Source organism: Zootoca vivipara, chromosome 3 (genome assembly GCF_965207765.1).
Source record: "Zootoca vivipara chromosome 3, rZooViv2.hap1.1, whole genome shotgun sequence".
NCBI classification, from domain to species: domain Eukaryota; kingdom Metazoa; phylum Chordata; class Lepidosauria; order Squamata; family Lacertidae; genus Zootoca; species Zootoca vivipara.
In genome coordinates this window covers 100,894,753-100,912,027 of record NC_142586.1, presented here as the reverse complement: position 1 = coordinate 100,912,027, position 17,275 = coordinate 100,894,753, and the positions used below count along the sequence as shown (strand labels likewise).

Genomic DNA, 17,275 nt, shown 5'->3' with positions numbered 1-17,275 from the left:
ATAGACAACCTTGGCTCTCCAGATGTTTTGGAACTACAACTCCCATGTTCCCTGACCACTGGCCCTGTTAGCTAGGGATCATGGGAGTTGTAGTTCCAGAACATCTGGAGAGCCAAGGTTGCCTATGCCTGCCAAATAGCAATACCAATTCAAATACAAATCAGTTACATAGCCAATTATAAATTTTGGGTGGCTTCCCACGTGCTGTACTTCAAGGTCTTATTCCCTTTAATTCTGCCTCCAGACTGTTGCTCAAACCAAATACAATCCATCCTTGATTTAAAAAAAGTCTTATACCCCTGCTACAATAATTAACTTCAATTCACATTAACACGTATAATAATTTCTAAATTCCACATTTCCATGTCAGTTTGCAAATTCTTTTTTTAAAAAAAATCTCTTGTGAAAATTTGTTGGCATTTGAGAGTGAAATGCACACAATATGCAATTTTGTGCGCATTATAATTATTATGTTTTCCCCCTCAAAAGTGAAACTGAAAGCCATTTACAAAGGCACACGCAAAACAAATCCAAGCCTGCTAAAAGATAACCAGTAAATTAAGATCTAAAGATATGGGTGTATATGAACATTTTTGCTCAGCACTTGAAATGAAATAGTGATGATACCAAGCAGGCCTCCCTGTACACATTTTTTGCAAGCCATTTCCCTTAATATAATATTTTGTTGTAAATTTTCCCGAATATGTGCATTTTTATGTACACTTTGTCCTAGCATTTGCTGTTTTGCACACATTACTTGACTGTAGAACCGAACTGCAAAACTCAGAGAGGCAAGCATTTGGAAGGGTTTGTTTTGGTTCAGGTCTGGGTTCAAGAAGTGTGAATTGGGTCGATTTGTCTTTGAATGAGAACTAAATTGATTTTCTCTCCCAGGCCCATAAAAGCCCCCAGGCTGAATCCCTAGTGCATCTCTTGCTTAAAAGGCCATGGAGAAAATCCCTTCCTGAGACAATGGGGAGCTGCTGTCAGTCTCATACTGCTGGGCTAGAGGAGACCAATGGTCTCATTCCACATGAAGCAGCAAACCTAAGTTCTTTAGCGGATCCTGAGACCCTCTGTTGGAAACCTGATGCAAAGCAAGGTGAGCTTTTCAACATCAGGATGTGAGCAGCCACACAAGCTCAGAACACTTTGCCAAGTTAGTCTGGGTTGCCCTCTTGTCTTCTAGCACTTCAACCTGTGCCTTTTTAAGAGCAGTGTGATCAGCAAAAGCTCCCAAGTTACCATTCTTCTCTGCTTGAGAAGCTTTACTTGCAGATTTTTGTAGGTCAGACTTCTCTTGGTCTCTGCACGGGACAAATTCAGGCTGAGTGTATCCCCTTCCCTGCTACTTCTATTTCTGGTCAGCTGGAAAATCTATCTGAAGTGGCAGCCAGATCATGATGCTGGAAATCTCCTCGTTGAAGGAAGCCACTCCCTTTTTTGCTTGCAACCAGCATCTGTTGATCAGAAGTATAAACTGCCTTTGAACATGGATGTTCCATTCCTAGCTACTGCAGCAAAGTTTCATTCATAACTGCCATGGTACAGCTCTCATGTGGAATGGGCTGAATAGCGACCACAAAGTTACTGTGGTCAGTCACACACTAGAGAAAGGGGGGGGACACACAAGAGGGTCACACATTTGCATAAAATTTGCATTTTGTAGATCTACTGAGGACCTTCCTCTTTCATCAAGTCTTTGAAGTTGATATCTTTTCTAGTCTTCACCTGCATTGGAATTGTTTTTATGATTTTTTAAATTGTTTTTTTCACTCATTGGTTGTCATCCTGGGGTCCTTTGGAAGGAAGAGTGTGATATACTAAATAAACAAGCAGATGCCGATTCAGAAACAATCACTTTAATTTAAATCGAAATACAACCCATCTCAGTATAGTGGTTGTTGTTTAGTCGTTTAGTCGTGTCCGACTCTTCGTGACCCCATGGACCATAGCACGCCAGGCACTCCTGTCTTCCACTGCCTCCCTCAGTTTGGTCAAACTCATGTTCGTAGCTTCGAGAACACTGTCCAGTATAGTGGTAAAGACCTGTATTCCTGCTCAGTCTGTGTCCAGTGTTGATGCTCAGCGCCGAGGTCCTTACTCCCGCTTCTTGTGGCTGTTTTCAAACCAGATTAGTGTTGAATTTTGGAAACAACGGTAATGTAATACGTTACAATTAGCCCAGCATGTAAATTTAGTGGAATATTTATGGTTGCAGAGCGTTATTTAAAAATGTGTTTTCAATTAGGCGTGTATCCACAGAAGCATGAACCCTTTCCGTAACCAGGCACCCTGAGAATTATTTTGCAAGGAAGTGCAGTTTTCTACTGGGGGAAGGGAAGGGAAATAAAACATCAGCAAATAAGGAAATGAAATAAAATAAAATGAATTCCTTCCAGTAGCACCTTAGAGACCAACTAAGTTTGTTATTGGTATGAGTTTTTGTGTGCATGTACGAAATGAAAGACAGTGTTCACCTCTCCCTCAGATGCCACAATAGTGGCTTTGGAAGGCATGTTGCTGCAGCAGCCAGACAGATACTTGCAGATACTGAGAAGATACGTTGGAAAGAAAAACAGTGAGCAAATCGAAGGGGAGGAGTGGTGGAATAAGCAATGCCAACCTTCCCACCCCACCTGCACAGGCGGGGCAACACTCAGGTGATCATCAGAACAAGGTCTAACCCAAGACATGTACCTGGCTGAGGTGGGCTACAAGGTGACGCTGCCATTTCATGTTCAGAAGGCAACAAGACTGGCCACTGAATCAGCACCAGAGCAGTGACCTTCGCTCCACCTGAGGCTTGTTTAGGGGGCACAGGGCACTCCAGGTGGCATCTACAACTGGGGCCACTGACCCCTTGATAACTCTCCCTGCCCTCCAGCAACGTTCGCCTGAGGCAGCCACCTCACTCCTCCCCAAGGATGCCAACTTGAATAAAACATTGGGGCTTTCACCCTCTTTTAGTTTTGTGTTAGTTTTAATGTATGTGGCGTTTTTTTCTGTAAGTCGCTTTGAGTTACTTTTCATTTTTAAAAAGTGTCCAATAAGATCAATAAACAAACATTGTGATTACAGTGTGTTCTGTGGGAGGAGGAGCAGAATACATCCTTCTTGAGCCATCTATCTATATGGCCACTTATGATGTTACCAGTACTCTTTTAAAATAAAACAGACAATCCCCAAAGGCCTCTTAGCAACACTTGCCTTAACTGTTGTGGTAACTGGAAAATTATGACATCATCCCAGTGCGGAACTTTCTGACATCACTGTGGCAGTTTAGGAAAGAGCTTGTGGCTGGTATTTGAGCAGTGTGTGTCTGCTTCCCAGTACAAAATCCGCTATGGTAAGAAATCCCAGTAAGTTCTCTCTGTTTCAGGATGCGTAAAGATCGTGTGAAGAACCTTTGGCCCTCCAGGTGCTGTTGAACTACAACTCCCATCACCCCTTGGTCATGCTTGGTCGGGGCTGATGGGAGCTGTAGTTCAACAACATTTGGCGGACCAAAAGTCCCCCCACATCTGCCCTAGTGTTTCTAAGGTTGAGCACGTGCCATACATTTAAAGGTCCCCACCACAAAGAATCAGGGGAACTGTAGTTTCCCCCCTCACAGAGCTACATCTCCCAGCACCGTTAACGAATTACAGTTCTCAGGATTCTTTGGGAGTAAGCATGTATGTAGACAGATTGCATTTGTGGAGCCTAAATCTTGGAGGTAATGCTAAGGAACTCAGGTGGGTGCCATAGACATTATAAGAGAAGAAGGGAGGTGTTCATGGTAAGTTCTGGCAACTCTTTTTCTAGAAAAATAGCACTGTTTTAGGGGGGGGGAGATACAGGCATCTCCCTGCTTTGCAAGGGATCCATCCAGACTTCTGGGAGGAGCAATCTGCTCATATCCCATCAGCCCTCTGGGCAGAGAGGACAAGACAAGGTTGCATCCACTCTCCTCCTATGACTCCTGACAGATTTATCCTTAGGGGATGTGGCCCTTAATGGGGAAAATGTAGCCCACGCCTAATATCATGTTTACTTGCAAACCTGAGATGGGCTCAAGGCAGGTGAGATGGAACTTAGGGCATGATCTAGTAATACTACTACTACTGCTAGTACTACTACTACTACTAATTTTATTCTTTATACCCATCTGACTGGGTTGCCCCAGCCACTCTGGGCAGCTTCCATCATAATAAAAGCACAGCAAATGTTAAACATAAAAAAGCTTTCGGATACAGGACTGCCTCCAGATGTCTTCCAAAAGTTGTGTAGCTCTTTATTTCCTTGACATCTGGTGGAAGGGCGTTCCACAGAGAAGGTGCCACTACCGAGAAGGCCCTCTGCCTGGTTCCCTGTAACTTCACTTCTCGCAGTGAGAAGGCCCTCGGAGCTGGACCTCAGTATCTGGGCTGAACGATGGGGGTGGAGACATTCCCAAGTCAATACCTTTTAAGAGAGAGAGAGAGAGAGAGAGAGAGAGAGAGAGAGAGAGAGAGAGAGAGAGAGAGAGAGAGAGAGCGCTATGTCAATCAATTACTGGGAAAATTAGGTGCCTCCTTAACTCTCACTGAAATCAGGGTTGGATTTAGGATTGATGAGGCCCTAGGCTACTGAAGGTAATGGGGCCCTTTATGTGTCCAGCTGTTCTTTGCCAACAACAAATTGTCGCTGTTTTGTGTGTGTTGAAAATATGCTATATGCTATAGGTATCTAAAGCCATTTGCACATAACAAATTATTTTATCAAAGTATTTGTTGAACTTACCTTATATTTTGGAAATGTACATCCACGTTTTTTCCTTTAAATTTTTTTGGGGTCCCCAAGAGAGTTGGACCCCAAGCTATAGCTTGTTTAGCTTATCCATAAATCCAGCACTAGCTTATCCATAAATCCAGCACTGCCTGAAACCACTGAGATTTTTAAAAGTGTTTAATTTGGGCTGGGTTGTTTAAGGTTCCCTCCTCTAGCTTTAATTGTGCAGCTTGAAACTGTGTGATTGAATCCCACCCCAAAATAGTCGGAAGTGCCTTTTCAAGCCATTCATTCCACCCCTGATGCTTTTTTTTTTTTTTGGTGATGTTATCACATTCCTGGGTCATTCCTGCAAAGTTAAGGGCTGTAGCATCTGCTTCAGTTTGAAAGCACGCCAGTGCAAGTAAATAAATAGGTACCGCTGCTGCAGGAATGTCAAAGGCGTTTCCATGCCCTCTGGCTTCTGCGCCAGAATCGGTTGAGTCATGCTGGCCACATGACCCAGAAAGCTGTCTGCGGACAAACGCTGGCTCCCTCGGCCTGAAAGAGAGATGAGCGCCGCAACCCCATAGTCTCCTTTGAGTGGACTTAACCATACGGAGGGGGGGGTCATTTATATTTACCTTTACTCCCTATCTTCTGCTTCACCCCCTCAAGTAGTTGCATCTCCCAACTTAAATGAGTATGGGGGCTTTGCGTGGCGTGATCTTCCCATGTGTCTCCCTTGCCAGGTTGGCGCATGCTGGGTTCAAAGCATATTCAGGGGGCTCACTCCCTGCCATAAACAGTGGCAGTCAGGGAGGTTTGGAGGAGGCTGACTGTGAAACACTCATTCGATCCTGACTCACATGAGAAACTCATAGAATCATAGAATCATAGAGTTGGAAGAGACCACAAGGGCCATCCAGTCCAACCCCCTGCCAAGCAGGAAACACCATCAAAGCATTCTTGACATATGCCTGTCAAGCCTCTGCTTAAAGACCTCCAAAGAAGGAGAGACCACCACACTCCTTGGTAGCAAATTCCACTGCCGAACAGCTCTTACTGTCAGGAAGTTCTCCCTAATGTTTAGGTGGAATCTTCTTTCTTGAAGTTTGAATCCATTGCTCCGTGTCCGCTTCTCTGGAGCAGCAGAAAACAATCATTTGGTGAGCAGAAAACTCACTTTATAGTGTAACCCAATGTATCAAAATTGGGGGGAAGATGGCGTTGTGGAAGACCTGAGTGGCAAACTCTGAATCAGGCAGGTAACAATGGACAATACAAATTAAAACCAGTTGTCTTTGTGTCTGTGCTCGCATGTGTGCGCCTACACATACACACACCTGCTTTAAAAGTTTATTTATGTATGCCACTACTGCGGTTCTTGTTTCGTTCGCCCAAAAATGGGAAACGAGCGAAGTCCCAACTGAAGAAGAATGGCAACTTAAACTGATGGAACATGTGCAGTTTGCAGACCTAACATATAGAATAAGCGAACAAGAAGAACATATGTTTAACGAAGAATGAAAAATGTTTATTGAATATATGGAGGGAAATTGTGTTTATTTGAAAACGTGGGCAGCATTGAGATAAATTCAACACTGTAATTAAGTTTTGATGGATGTAATAATGGAATAATGAATGGTTTGGTTTATATCTATATATATATATATATAAATGTTCCCACTGCGTGCGCGGATGTCCCACCCTTGCACTGTAGCTGCTGAACCGAATTGCACCAAATTAGGACAAAGCATACCTTTCCCATCAGGGAGGGATCTAGCATAAAAAATTATCAAAAAACCACACCTTTCATACCTAAAATAATGATTCAACACAAAAAAGTGGCGCCCAAATTATACATCACCAGCAGAAGCTCTGAAGACTCCAGAAGCATCCAATAGAAAGGCAGATCTCCAAGGGCGGGGCCAAATCGTTACGTCATCAACAACTGCCAAAACGGCCGTTCCACCTCCAAAGCCAAAGCCCAAAGCCTCTCCCGGTGGCTGCATTAATAAACGCCTGGTAGCATTAGGCAGTCGTCCATCATTTCCCCTAACACGCACTTGGGGGCACGGTGAGGGGTTTTTGCTTTTTAATTTAGTGGGCATTGTGTCACATGCGAGGCTGCGGCCCCTTTTAACCTAGGCTTTATACTATGACTGATATTATAGGCTTTATAGATAGGCTTTATACTATGACTGATTGGAAGCCTCTGCGTCTTTTAAAAAAAAACACAACCATGCACTTTCTCTCCACAGTATAAATCCTTGGATATTTGCAGTGGCCAATTCCCCCCCCCCCGATTTACAATCCCCTACCTTCCCCTCGACACTTCCTGGGTTTTTTATGGAACCGAGCAGCTCGGGCGCTTCGGAACACGCCTTCTGTTGCTACGGGGCTGTAGGGCTCCGCTATTTGAGCCCCCCCCGGTTGGGATTTTAAAAGTAGTTCTCTGGGTCCCAGGGTGCATCATCACCCCCGATCCTTTTCTTTGCCCAAACAGACCTCTCCCCCCTAGCTTTGGGCTTTGCCCAAACGGACCTCTCCCCACCTTCCTCAACACCAAATACTCCTCAATTATACCCACAATAAAAACCATAAAAATAAAAAGTTACAAACAACACATTAAAAAAACAAAATACATCCCATCCTACATTCCAAAAATTTACACCAAAAATAAAAGAGCAAAAAACAGCCACCCACACCAAAATGATACACTACACGCCAAAATAAATGACAACCCCAACTAGAGAAATAAAACATCGCAAACAGCACAATAAAGAAAAAACCAACACCACATCCTACATTCAAATCACCTACTGCAAAATTAGAAAATCCAAATACCAAAAAACCCCACAAAACACACAACAAAGCCCAAATCATACAATACCCACCAAAATAAATGACAACCCCAAAAATAAAATACAGTAAAACAATAATAACATCTGCTTCTCATGTTCTTATTTCAAATTTTTAAAATCTAAATATATAAAAATGTTCATGATGAGTGCGCAGGGGCCAATGTATGGAGATACAGGGGGGAGGGGACAACACTCCCTGGGGACAACAGAGGGCTCAGACAAAAGTAAATACTGGGAAATAGAACCCAGAAACTGACAGTTCCTTCTCCAAGGGTGGGGGCCAATGTAGGAAGATACGGGGGAGGGGCCAACACTCCCCAGGGACAACAGAAGGCTCAGAAAGGGGGTGGGGGAGGAGGGGGCAGGATAAGTCATGTGTCCGGACAGAGTGGGGGGAATCACAGGAAAGAACCACAGCAACGCGTGGCTGGGCCAGCTAGTAAAATATACAGGGATTTATGTTATGCAAAATGAACCATGGAAAGAGAAGAAGGGAAGTCATTGATATTTTAAGGTTGTTTCAATGAATATTCCAAAATGTGAAACAGAAAATTTAATCAAAATTATAGAAAACAAACAAACAAACAAACAACCATAAACTGCCCTGAATCCCCAACTGTTTTATAACAGGAAGTATCCAGAGAACCCCATTGCTCATCAGATTTCTCCAACTTTGAGACGGAATCTGTGCACCAAAGAGACAAGGAGATTCAAGCAGATCTGGATCGCACCAGCAATGTGGAAGGGTCTGAATATTCTTACCAAGGAGGCAGTGTAGGGTTCAAGGAGATGCAAACTGAGATTGAGTTTGCTGTGCAGATAACCCCAATTAAAGATTTGAAAAAGCATCGGGAAAGGATGGTAAGTGGCAACGGATGTGGGGCAAGGATTCCTTGGCTCTGGGAATCCAGTTGAACTCCCATCCTTTTGATGGGAGATGACGGTTACACAGATCCAGCGGTCACTACATCTGCAACCAATGAGGGCTGGAGGTCTGTGAGGCATGTGGGGGGAAACGGCCTTGACCCAGCTGCACATTCAGCAAAGTGTGAGAAGAGAAGGGAAGAGAAGAGATGTTTCTGCTTGCAGTTGGGGTTCCTCGGGCCATTTTCTTAACATAGAGAAGTATCTGTTCATCAGGACTCACGTAAGAACACACTCTGTGCGGAGCTGCCCTTATATTTCATCTGGAAGCTGCAACGAGTACAGAATGCAGTGGTCACAATCCTCATGGGAGCAGATTATTGGCAATGTGATTTCTGCTGCAGAGAGAGAGCTGTGCTGGTTGCCAATTTGCTACCAGGAAAGCTTCAAGATTCCTGTGTTAATTCGCAAAGCCCTAGAGCACCATCAGATGTCAAGGAAATAAGCAGCTGTCTGACTTTTGGAAGACATCTGAAGGCAGCCCTGTATAGGGAAGTTTTTAATGTTTGATGTCTTGCTATGAATTTGTTGGAAGCTGCCCAGAGTGGATAGGGTCAGATGGGAGGCATCATCATAATCAGATGGGAGGTATAGTAATAATAATAATAATAATAATAATAATAATAATAATAATAATAATAATAATAATGGGACCAAGGTACCTTAAGGGCCATACACAACCCTTATACACAATGATAGAGCATGGTATCTATAGTACGGTAGGTGCCAATGCTAAGGCTGATATCCCTCAAGAGTTTAAGAAGAGCCCAGCTGAAGGACCAGCCACTCTAGCACCAGCGCTTGCCATAGCAGCTAATCAAATGCCTCCATCAAATTCTGGAACATGCCCATGGCCCATGTAGTCCATCATCCTGCTCTCATGGTAGCCAAATGGCTTCTCCATCTGACCCTTTCCTGCGGTTTTGTGGTATTTTCTGCACTGTGAATTGCCGTTATATTTGTGGATTATGGTTTAGTAATTATTTATTCTAATCAATAAGGGGAGTGTGGATTTGCATGGCCTGGTTTTGCAAAGCGGGGCAGCTGGTGTCCGATTGAGGGGAAATTTGTATCTCTGCATGTGCCGTGGTTAAGATTCTTTCCCCCCTGGGCTCCATTTCGCCATGGTAAGATCCAGGTGGCGCTGTGGGCTAAACCACTGAGCCTAGGGCTTGCTGATCAGAAGGTTGGCGGTTCGAATCCCTGTGACGGGGTGAGCTCCTGTTGCTTGGTTCCAGCTCCTGCCAACCTAGCAGTTTGAAAGCACGTCAAAATGCAAGTAGATAAATAGGAACCGCTACAGCGGGAAGGTAAACGGCGTTTCCATGTGCTGCTCTGGTTCGCCAGAAGCGGCTTTGTCATGCTGGCCACATGACCTGGAAGCTATACGCCGGCTCCCTCGGCCAATAATGCTAGATGAGCGTGCAACCCCAGAGTCGGTCACGACTGGACCTAATGGTCAGGGGTCCCTTTACCTTTACCTTAAGATCCGTCACTCTCATTTCTTTGTCTTTTATTTTTATTTCATTTACATCGCACCTTTCTTCCCAGGCATCATACAATTATTTTTGTCTCCCTCCTGCATTTAATTCTCACAACAACCCTGTGTAATAGGCTGAGAACTAGCGGCTGGCCCAAGCCCAGCCCAGTGATTTGAACCTGGGTCTCTCACTCGCAAAGTGGGCTTAAGGGCCAGTCACTTTCTGTCAGCTTAACCTACGCCACAGGGTTGCTGAGACAATTTTTTTAAAAAAGGATAGGTTGGGGAGCAATGGATACCACCTTAAGCTTCATGCAGGAAAGGTGGGATATCAGCATTATAAATAAATAAATGTGCAATGAAAAGCAGAGTATTTTATCTAAATGCACCCTACAAAAACATTCAAGAATGCTGATGCAGTTTGTTTGTTTGTTTGTTTGAACAATTTATACAACCATCTTCAAATATTGAAAGGGCTGTCACATGGAAGATGGAGCAAGCTTGTTTTCTCCTGCTCTGGAGGGTGGGACCCGAATTACAGTAGTGGCTTCAAGTTACAAGAAAGGAGATTCCGACTAAACATCAGCAAGAACTTTCTGAGAGTTAAGAGCTGCTCAACAGTGGGACAGACTCCCTCAGGAGGTTGTGGACTCTCCTTCCTTGCAGGTTCTTAGGCAGAGGTTGGATGGCCATCTGTCATGGATGCTCTAGCTGAGATTCCTGCATTGCAGCGGGATTGGATTAGAAGTCAATTGGCCTCCTCTTGTTTCTTGATCTTATTGACATTTGGTGACTTTTGACTCTGTTGATATGCAATCCCCTTATCTTCTTCTGCACTTCCGCCTCTTCCTCCCCATCCCCCTTCTCTTCCTATCTTGTCCTTCATTTGACCAAAAATATACCCACCTAAGCTAAGAAAATAAGAACTCTGCTGGATCAGACCAAAGGCCTAGCTAAGCTAGCATCCTGTTTCCTACTGTGGGTCAACCATAAGCCTCTGGAAGGCTTGCAAGCAGGATATGAGGTCAACAGCCGTCTCCGGATAGACCTTACAGATAGCATATCGCTATCGTGACTCATAACCATCTAGCCATTGATAGCTTATTCTCCATGAATTGGCCTCATCTTCCCATGCCATCTAAACTTCCCATCCCATTTTACTATTCTGACACACCTTCACATCCTTCTCGAGGCAGATGGATACCAACAACAAAGTTTTGGTACGTCTCAAGGTAATGTGCAAAATACAATACAGCGGGGAGGGGGGGACAGACAGCTGAAAACAACATAAAAATAACAGCAGATAAAATTTAATAATAACAAAATATTTGTACCCCACCCATCAAAGTTGCCCTAGCTACTCTGGGTGGCTTCCAATGTATCGAAAAAGGTAATAAAACATTAAAAAAACCTTCCCTTTACAGGGCTGTCTTCAGATATCTTCTAAAAGTCAAATAGTAGTTTATTTCCTTGACATTTGATGGGAGGACATTCCACAGGGCAGGCGCCACTACCAAGGCCCTCCGCCTGGTTCCCTGTAACTTCACTTCTCGCAGTGAGGGAACCGCCAGAAGGCACTCAGAGCTGGACTTCAGGGTCCGGGCAGAACGATGGGAGTGGAGACGCTCCTTCAGGTATACGGGACTGAGGCCATTTGGGGCTTTAAAGGTCAGCACAACACTTATGCTTGGAAACGTACTGGGAGCCAATGTACGTCATTCAGTATGAAGTAGACACCCATGGCAGAGTTCCATCCATTCAGCTGTGAAAGCTTGTTAGAAGAAAAATGTCTTCCATTGTTTCTTGAAAGCCCACTGTCCCACATCCGGTATCCAAAAGCCAATCCAGGCTTCTGTTTCAATCCCAGAATGTCCTGTTTTTCGGTCAAAGAGACACTCACTCTGGCGATTGTCAGCAGAGTCGTGCCAAAGCCCCTTCCAGTCCAGTGATCTGGCATGACTCTGCTGAATGCCAGAGCGCCAGGCAAGAGCATCTAGATCAGGCATCCCCAAACTGCGGCCCTCCAGATGTTTTGGCCTATAACTCCCATGATTCCTAGCTAACAGGACCAGTGGTCGGCGAATCTGGGAATTGTAGTCCAGAACATCTGGAGGGCCGAAGTTTGGGGGTGCCTGATCTAGAGCGAGGGTGAGTGGTGCAAGCAAGCGACGAGTGCTGGGAAGGTGAGGACAAGTAGTGTGAGCAGTGAGAGGTGGCGGGGGGGCAGCATGGTGCGTGTGGGTGTCCCGGATTTTGTTCAGAAAAAGTTGGAGCATTTGGGAAAGTGAAGAATAGTGGGTGCCTTCATATTTGGACTGGGATGCTGTTCCACAGAACAGGGGCAGCCAAACTAAGAGGCCTGCACCAAGTTGCTACGGAGTGGGGCCCTTATGTGCAACACAGCCATTTTGGCCTCGCTGTCACACACTGTACTGAGGAGCTCTGCACTGAGGAGGAATGGTGGGAGCCACCCCCTCCCCCTGCTCCTGAATCTTACCAGGAGTGGGAAGACAGTATAGATTTGAAACAGTGGTTTGCAGTGGGGCATAGTTCAGAAGGCAGAAGCTGGGAAATACTGGATGGGGAACAGCTAGGAGAGGAACACTGGAAGAGAGAGGGTTAACAGATTCACAGTCATTGGACAGCATTTATCCACTCTTCTCAAGGTCAAGAAGAGCTCAGGAAGTCTCAGAACAGAAAGTGCAGAGGGTACAAACTCAGATTACAAGACGTAAGAGTTACGTAGATTAATAGGGATGGAGGGGGTGTAAGCTTTAATTGCGAGCACCGCCACTCTGAGTAGACACTTTCTTTTGTCCTTTGCTGTGTTTATTAAAGAAACTGGTAAAAATTCCCTTTTGTTTGACCTGCTCATTTATGGCCACAGGGGAGGAAGCCGATTCCCCAAAGCCTGACACTCATGCATTAAAACCAGTTGAATTTTTTCCTTAACTTTCCCGCCCCCTAATGTGATCTTTGTCGATGATGTCTTCTCAGAAATGCATGTGTGACTTCTCCCTTCCCCACCCGCAATCTGTTTCAGGATGCCAACGGTTCAGGATCCCCAGCTATCCCCGCTATTGTGACTGATACGCTTGCTAATGGAGACCAACAAACACCGTTAGGGACCAGAAGGCAGCTAGAAGCCACCAGCAGCCCTCTGCCATTAGACGCGGTTGCCAAAGAGGAGAAGGATGAGCACAGAGAGGATAAGGATGGCCAAGGAGCCAAAGAGCAGGAGCAGGTGCCCCGAATTGTGGTGAGCGGAGGAGGAGAGTCGGAGTGGTCAAGCAGCAGGTTGAACTTAGCCAACGAGACTGAGCTGGAGAAGAGGAGGATGGAGTTTGAGCTGACGAGGCTCAAATACGAGCACGAAGAGAACGAGAGGCAGCGGCAGCATGAGGAGAAGATGGAGCAGCTGCGCCAGCAGCAGGCGCCACCCAAGAAGGTAAAGGGGATACCGGGAGGTAAGAAGGGAGGTTGTGGTAATACCGGATCGCAAGCCTTTTTCTAGCCCTCTTGTATTCAGAGACCTTTCACTCTGGCTCGCCTCTTACCTGCTCTTGTGGGGAGGACTGTAAAATGCAAATCACGTCCTTTGACAAATACAGCCTCCTCCAGACGGGTGCTTTATTGCAGGTGGATTCCACAATATGTTACTGACACAATGGCAGCTCCCAAGTGGTGGGTTTTTATCCTGCTCTAGTTTGTTCTCTGGTGTTCCCACAGTGCTGCCACTTTATTTCAGTCTGGAGGGACTACAGCATGACAAAAGCCAAACGGAACTAAACCAGAACGCTTGCGCTATATAAAAAAGTTACGGGACGTGAGCAGGAAGCTGAGGGATCGGCACTACAGTCATACCTCATGATATGTCCGCTTCATGTTGCGTCTTTTCAGGTTACGGACGCGCCGAACCCGGAAATCCCAGACTGGGTTACTTCCGGGTTCGATGCGTCTGTAACCTGCACGCATGCACAGAAGCACCGCATTGAGCCACGCGTGTGCGCAGGAGCCCCGCTTCATGTTGCGGCCTTTTCATGTTGCCAGAATGGATCCCGTTTGCAACATGAGGTACCACTGTAATCGGAAATGAACCAATGCGACCACTTGGAAGTTTTCGTAGGCACAAATGGTATTGAAAGCAGGGTCTGTGTGACCATCCCAATAGCATCATGAGCACAAATAATCACAAATGTGGAATAAAAAAGGACATCTGGATAGGTCTCTAGTTAACACAGCCTTTTTAACTCAGTGTTTAATTTGGGCTGGGTTGTTTAAGGTTCCCTCCTCTCACCCCCTAGCTTTAATCGTGCAGCTTGAAGCTGTGATTGAATCCCACCCAAAAATAGTCCGGAAGTCCCTTTTGAAGCCATTCATTCCACCCCTACCTGAGATGCTTTTTTGTGATGTTGTCACATTCCTGGGTCATCCCTGCAGAGTTAGGTGCTGTCTGACTTTTGGAAGACATCTGAAGGCAGCCCTGTATAGGGAAGTTTTTAATGTTTGATGTCTTGCTGTGTTTTAATTTGTTGGAAGCTGCCCAGAGTGGATAGGGTAACCGAGTCTGATGGGAAGCATCATCATCATCAGATGGGAGGAACAACAACAACAACAATAATAATAATAATAATAATAATAATAATAATAATCGGACCAAGGTACCTTGAGGGCCATGTGATCCCTTATACACAAGCGGAGATCTGTTTCAAACCACTTGCGAAATTGCAAGATAAACAGCAGAAGCAGCTGGAAATTTATTTAACCCGTCCAACCTCACAAGCTTCCAAATGGCTGGTGGAGTAAGAAAAGCTTTAAAAATAACCTAAAGATGCTGATAGAACTAGCCATCCCTAGTAGACAACTCCTTGCTCCAGCTTCTAAAAAGGGCTGTTGCTTATAGGCTTCATGGAGGCATTTGATTCGCCGCTAAAGGGAAACGGCGGTGCTGGAGTAGACGGACCTTCAGCAGGACTCTTCTTTGGTTCTTTTGCATCCACACATCACATTCAGCCCCACAGCCTGTGCCTACCCTATGGTGGGTACCATGGAAATTGTGGGACTCCAGGCCCCATCAATCCAATAACATCTGGAGGGCCTTGTTTCCCCCACTCCCGATATAAATCAATGGAATTTAAGCTGAGCCCATTTACAAGGTCTATGAAGATGCGAGGCTCCCTGGGTTCAATGGGAATGTGTTTATTGTATTGCAGGCTGTTTGGGTAGCTGGTCATAGGGAGTGTTTTGTTAACAGACACCTCTTTTTCCTCCCCCCCCCACCCCTGTTTCTCCCCCCCCCTCCCACAGATTGGACAACAGCTCCACGAACTCCTTCAGCCCCAGAACGAGTATGCCTTATTTTTTTTCTGCTTCATCTTTATCCACTTTATTTACACAGCCAGGGAGCTGGCTTTCTATTTTATTATGAAACACGACATATTCTGCTTTGCCATTTTGATGTGTTTCGTTTTCAAGAAGATTTTACTGGATTACATAAGTGGGAGAAACTAATCACGAAACAGCAGCAGACTCTAGACAGCAGAGAAAAAAAGAGGACAAGGAACTTCCTGGTGTTTATGTATCTCTGTTCTATCGACTTTCCTTCCCTCCTCTTTAGAATTTCCCCCTTTTAGAATTTTAGAATTTCCCCCTTTTCAAACGCATGCGATGATTACAAGATTTGGCTTGGCTGTCTTAAGTGCACTGGTAGTTCTCTCTATCAAATGCCCCTGCTGAGTGTTGTTGTTGTTGTGTTGAGTGTTGTTGTGTTGTTGTTGTTGTTGCTGTATTCCTTTCCTATTCAGTTATAGGCTCATCCATTGCAGCCATCCCACCTGAGCCTGTCACAGTTATTAAAATTAATAAATTGGCCTAGTATTTTTTTTAAAAAAAACCTTATTCTATTTGCACATTTTTATGTATCTCCATTCAATCACCTTTCCTTCCCTCCTCTTTAGAATTTCCCCCTTTTCAATTAAACAAAAAAACAAAACTGATTTTATTTGCACAATTTTTTCTTTGAAAAGGGGGGTATAGGAAGCAGGGCCCTGGAAATGTTTGAAAAGGGCTGGGTAAGGGGAGACACAAGACACTCCAGTAATATGCCTGGCAGGCAGAATATCAACAGATTCCTGCATTGCAGGGGATGGACTAGATGACCCTTGAGGTCCCTTCCAACTCTACGATTCTATGATAGGTAAAACATTCCCAGAATTGAATTTCCATACTAGAAAATACTTACTTTGTGCAAGCCGCATAGCTGTTCAGGCCATGAGACATCACTTGCTTTTTCTTGTACATATAGTTCTCATGGCAAGCTGCTCCTGTTGAGAGACAGTTAATCCCTTTAGCAGGGAAAACACAGGAAATGCCTCACATTCCTTCCTTCTAATCGTTTAGCAAAAGCTATTAAGTGACCTTAGCAATGGCGGTGCCTCCATCACTGCCTAATAAGCTTTAGAATGTTGCCTCCACATTTTGCTTTCTAACTTTGTTGATAGATGTCCAATTCACTTCCTTCTTTTAATTGAAGGCTAAGAGTCCAGGCCTCCTGCTGGCTGGCTGGGTAGGTGAGAATGGACATGAAGATGAACTAGCAATTGTTCAAGCTTCTACCCCAAAGTGAACTTTATTCACCTTTAGTGTATTCAGCTATTATAGGAACTACTTTCTGGTGTCATACAGATATTTTTCAACTAGTTTAGTGAATTTTTCATCATTTTATCAAAGCACTGATAAAAAGATGTAGAGAAGCAGGATAGGGAGAAGGTTTTCTTCTCCAATCACAATACAAGAATGGTTCCCACAATTTCTCCGTATACAGAAATGGTATACAGAAACAGGCAACAGTAGGAACACGGGGAGCTGTCTTACACCTTTGTCAAACCATTGTTCATCTATCTCAGAATTGTCTACACTGTCCGGTTTTAGACGAATAGGGAAGGCTGGAGGGATTTAATTCAGGTCACAATTTAAAGGCAAATCTACCTACTTCACACTTTGCGAAACAGTTTGTGACTTGAAACTCGGGAGACATTTGCACTAAAATGCTGGTAAATTTTCAAAAGGATGCTTTTAAAAAACCACACACAATTGATGTGGAAAGGTGTAGAACTGAACCTAAGGTGGGCGAAATGAGAAAGTGAGAAAGTGAGCTGAAATTGAGTGCTTTTGCCCAAACCCAGACATGGGTCTCTCCTAGCCATTTGTTGAGATGTTGGAGATCGTACCAGGGACCTTCTGCATGCAAAGGAGGGGGTATTCCTCTGATCTA

General features: G+C 44.8%; 1 protein-coding gene across 1 annotated transcript; it reads left to right on the top strand.

Annotated features, from left to right (window-relative positions):
• Window positions 1-2,694: 2,694 nt before the first annotated feature.
• LOC118082681 (uncharacterized) lies at window positions 2,695-15,513 on the top strand. The gene is made up of 4 exons (XM_088667062.1): window positions 2,695-2,721; window positions 8,229-8,459; window positions 13,046-13,450; window positions 15,310-15,513. The coding sequence occupies exons 1-4, from the start codon at window positions 2,695-2,697 to the stop codon at window positions 15,511-15,513; spliced, it is 867 nt and encodes a 288-aa protein (XP_088523188.1).
• The last annotated feature ends 1,762 nt before the right edge of the window (window positions 15,514-17,275 follow it).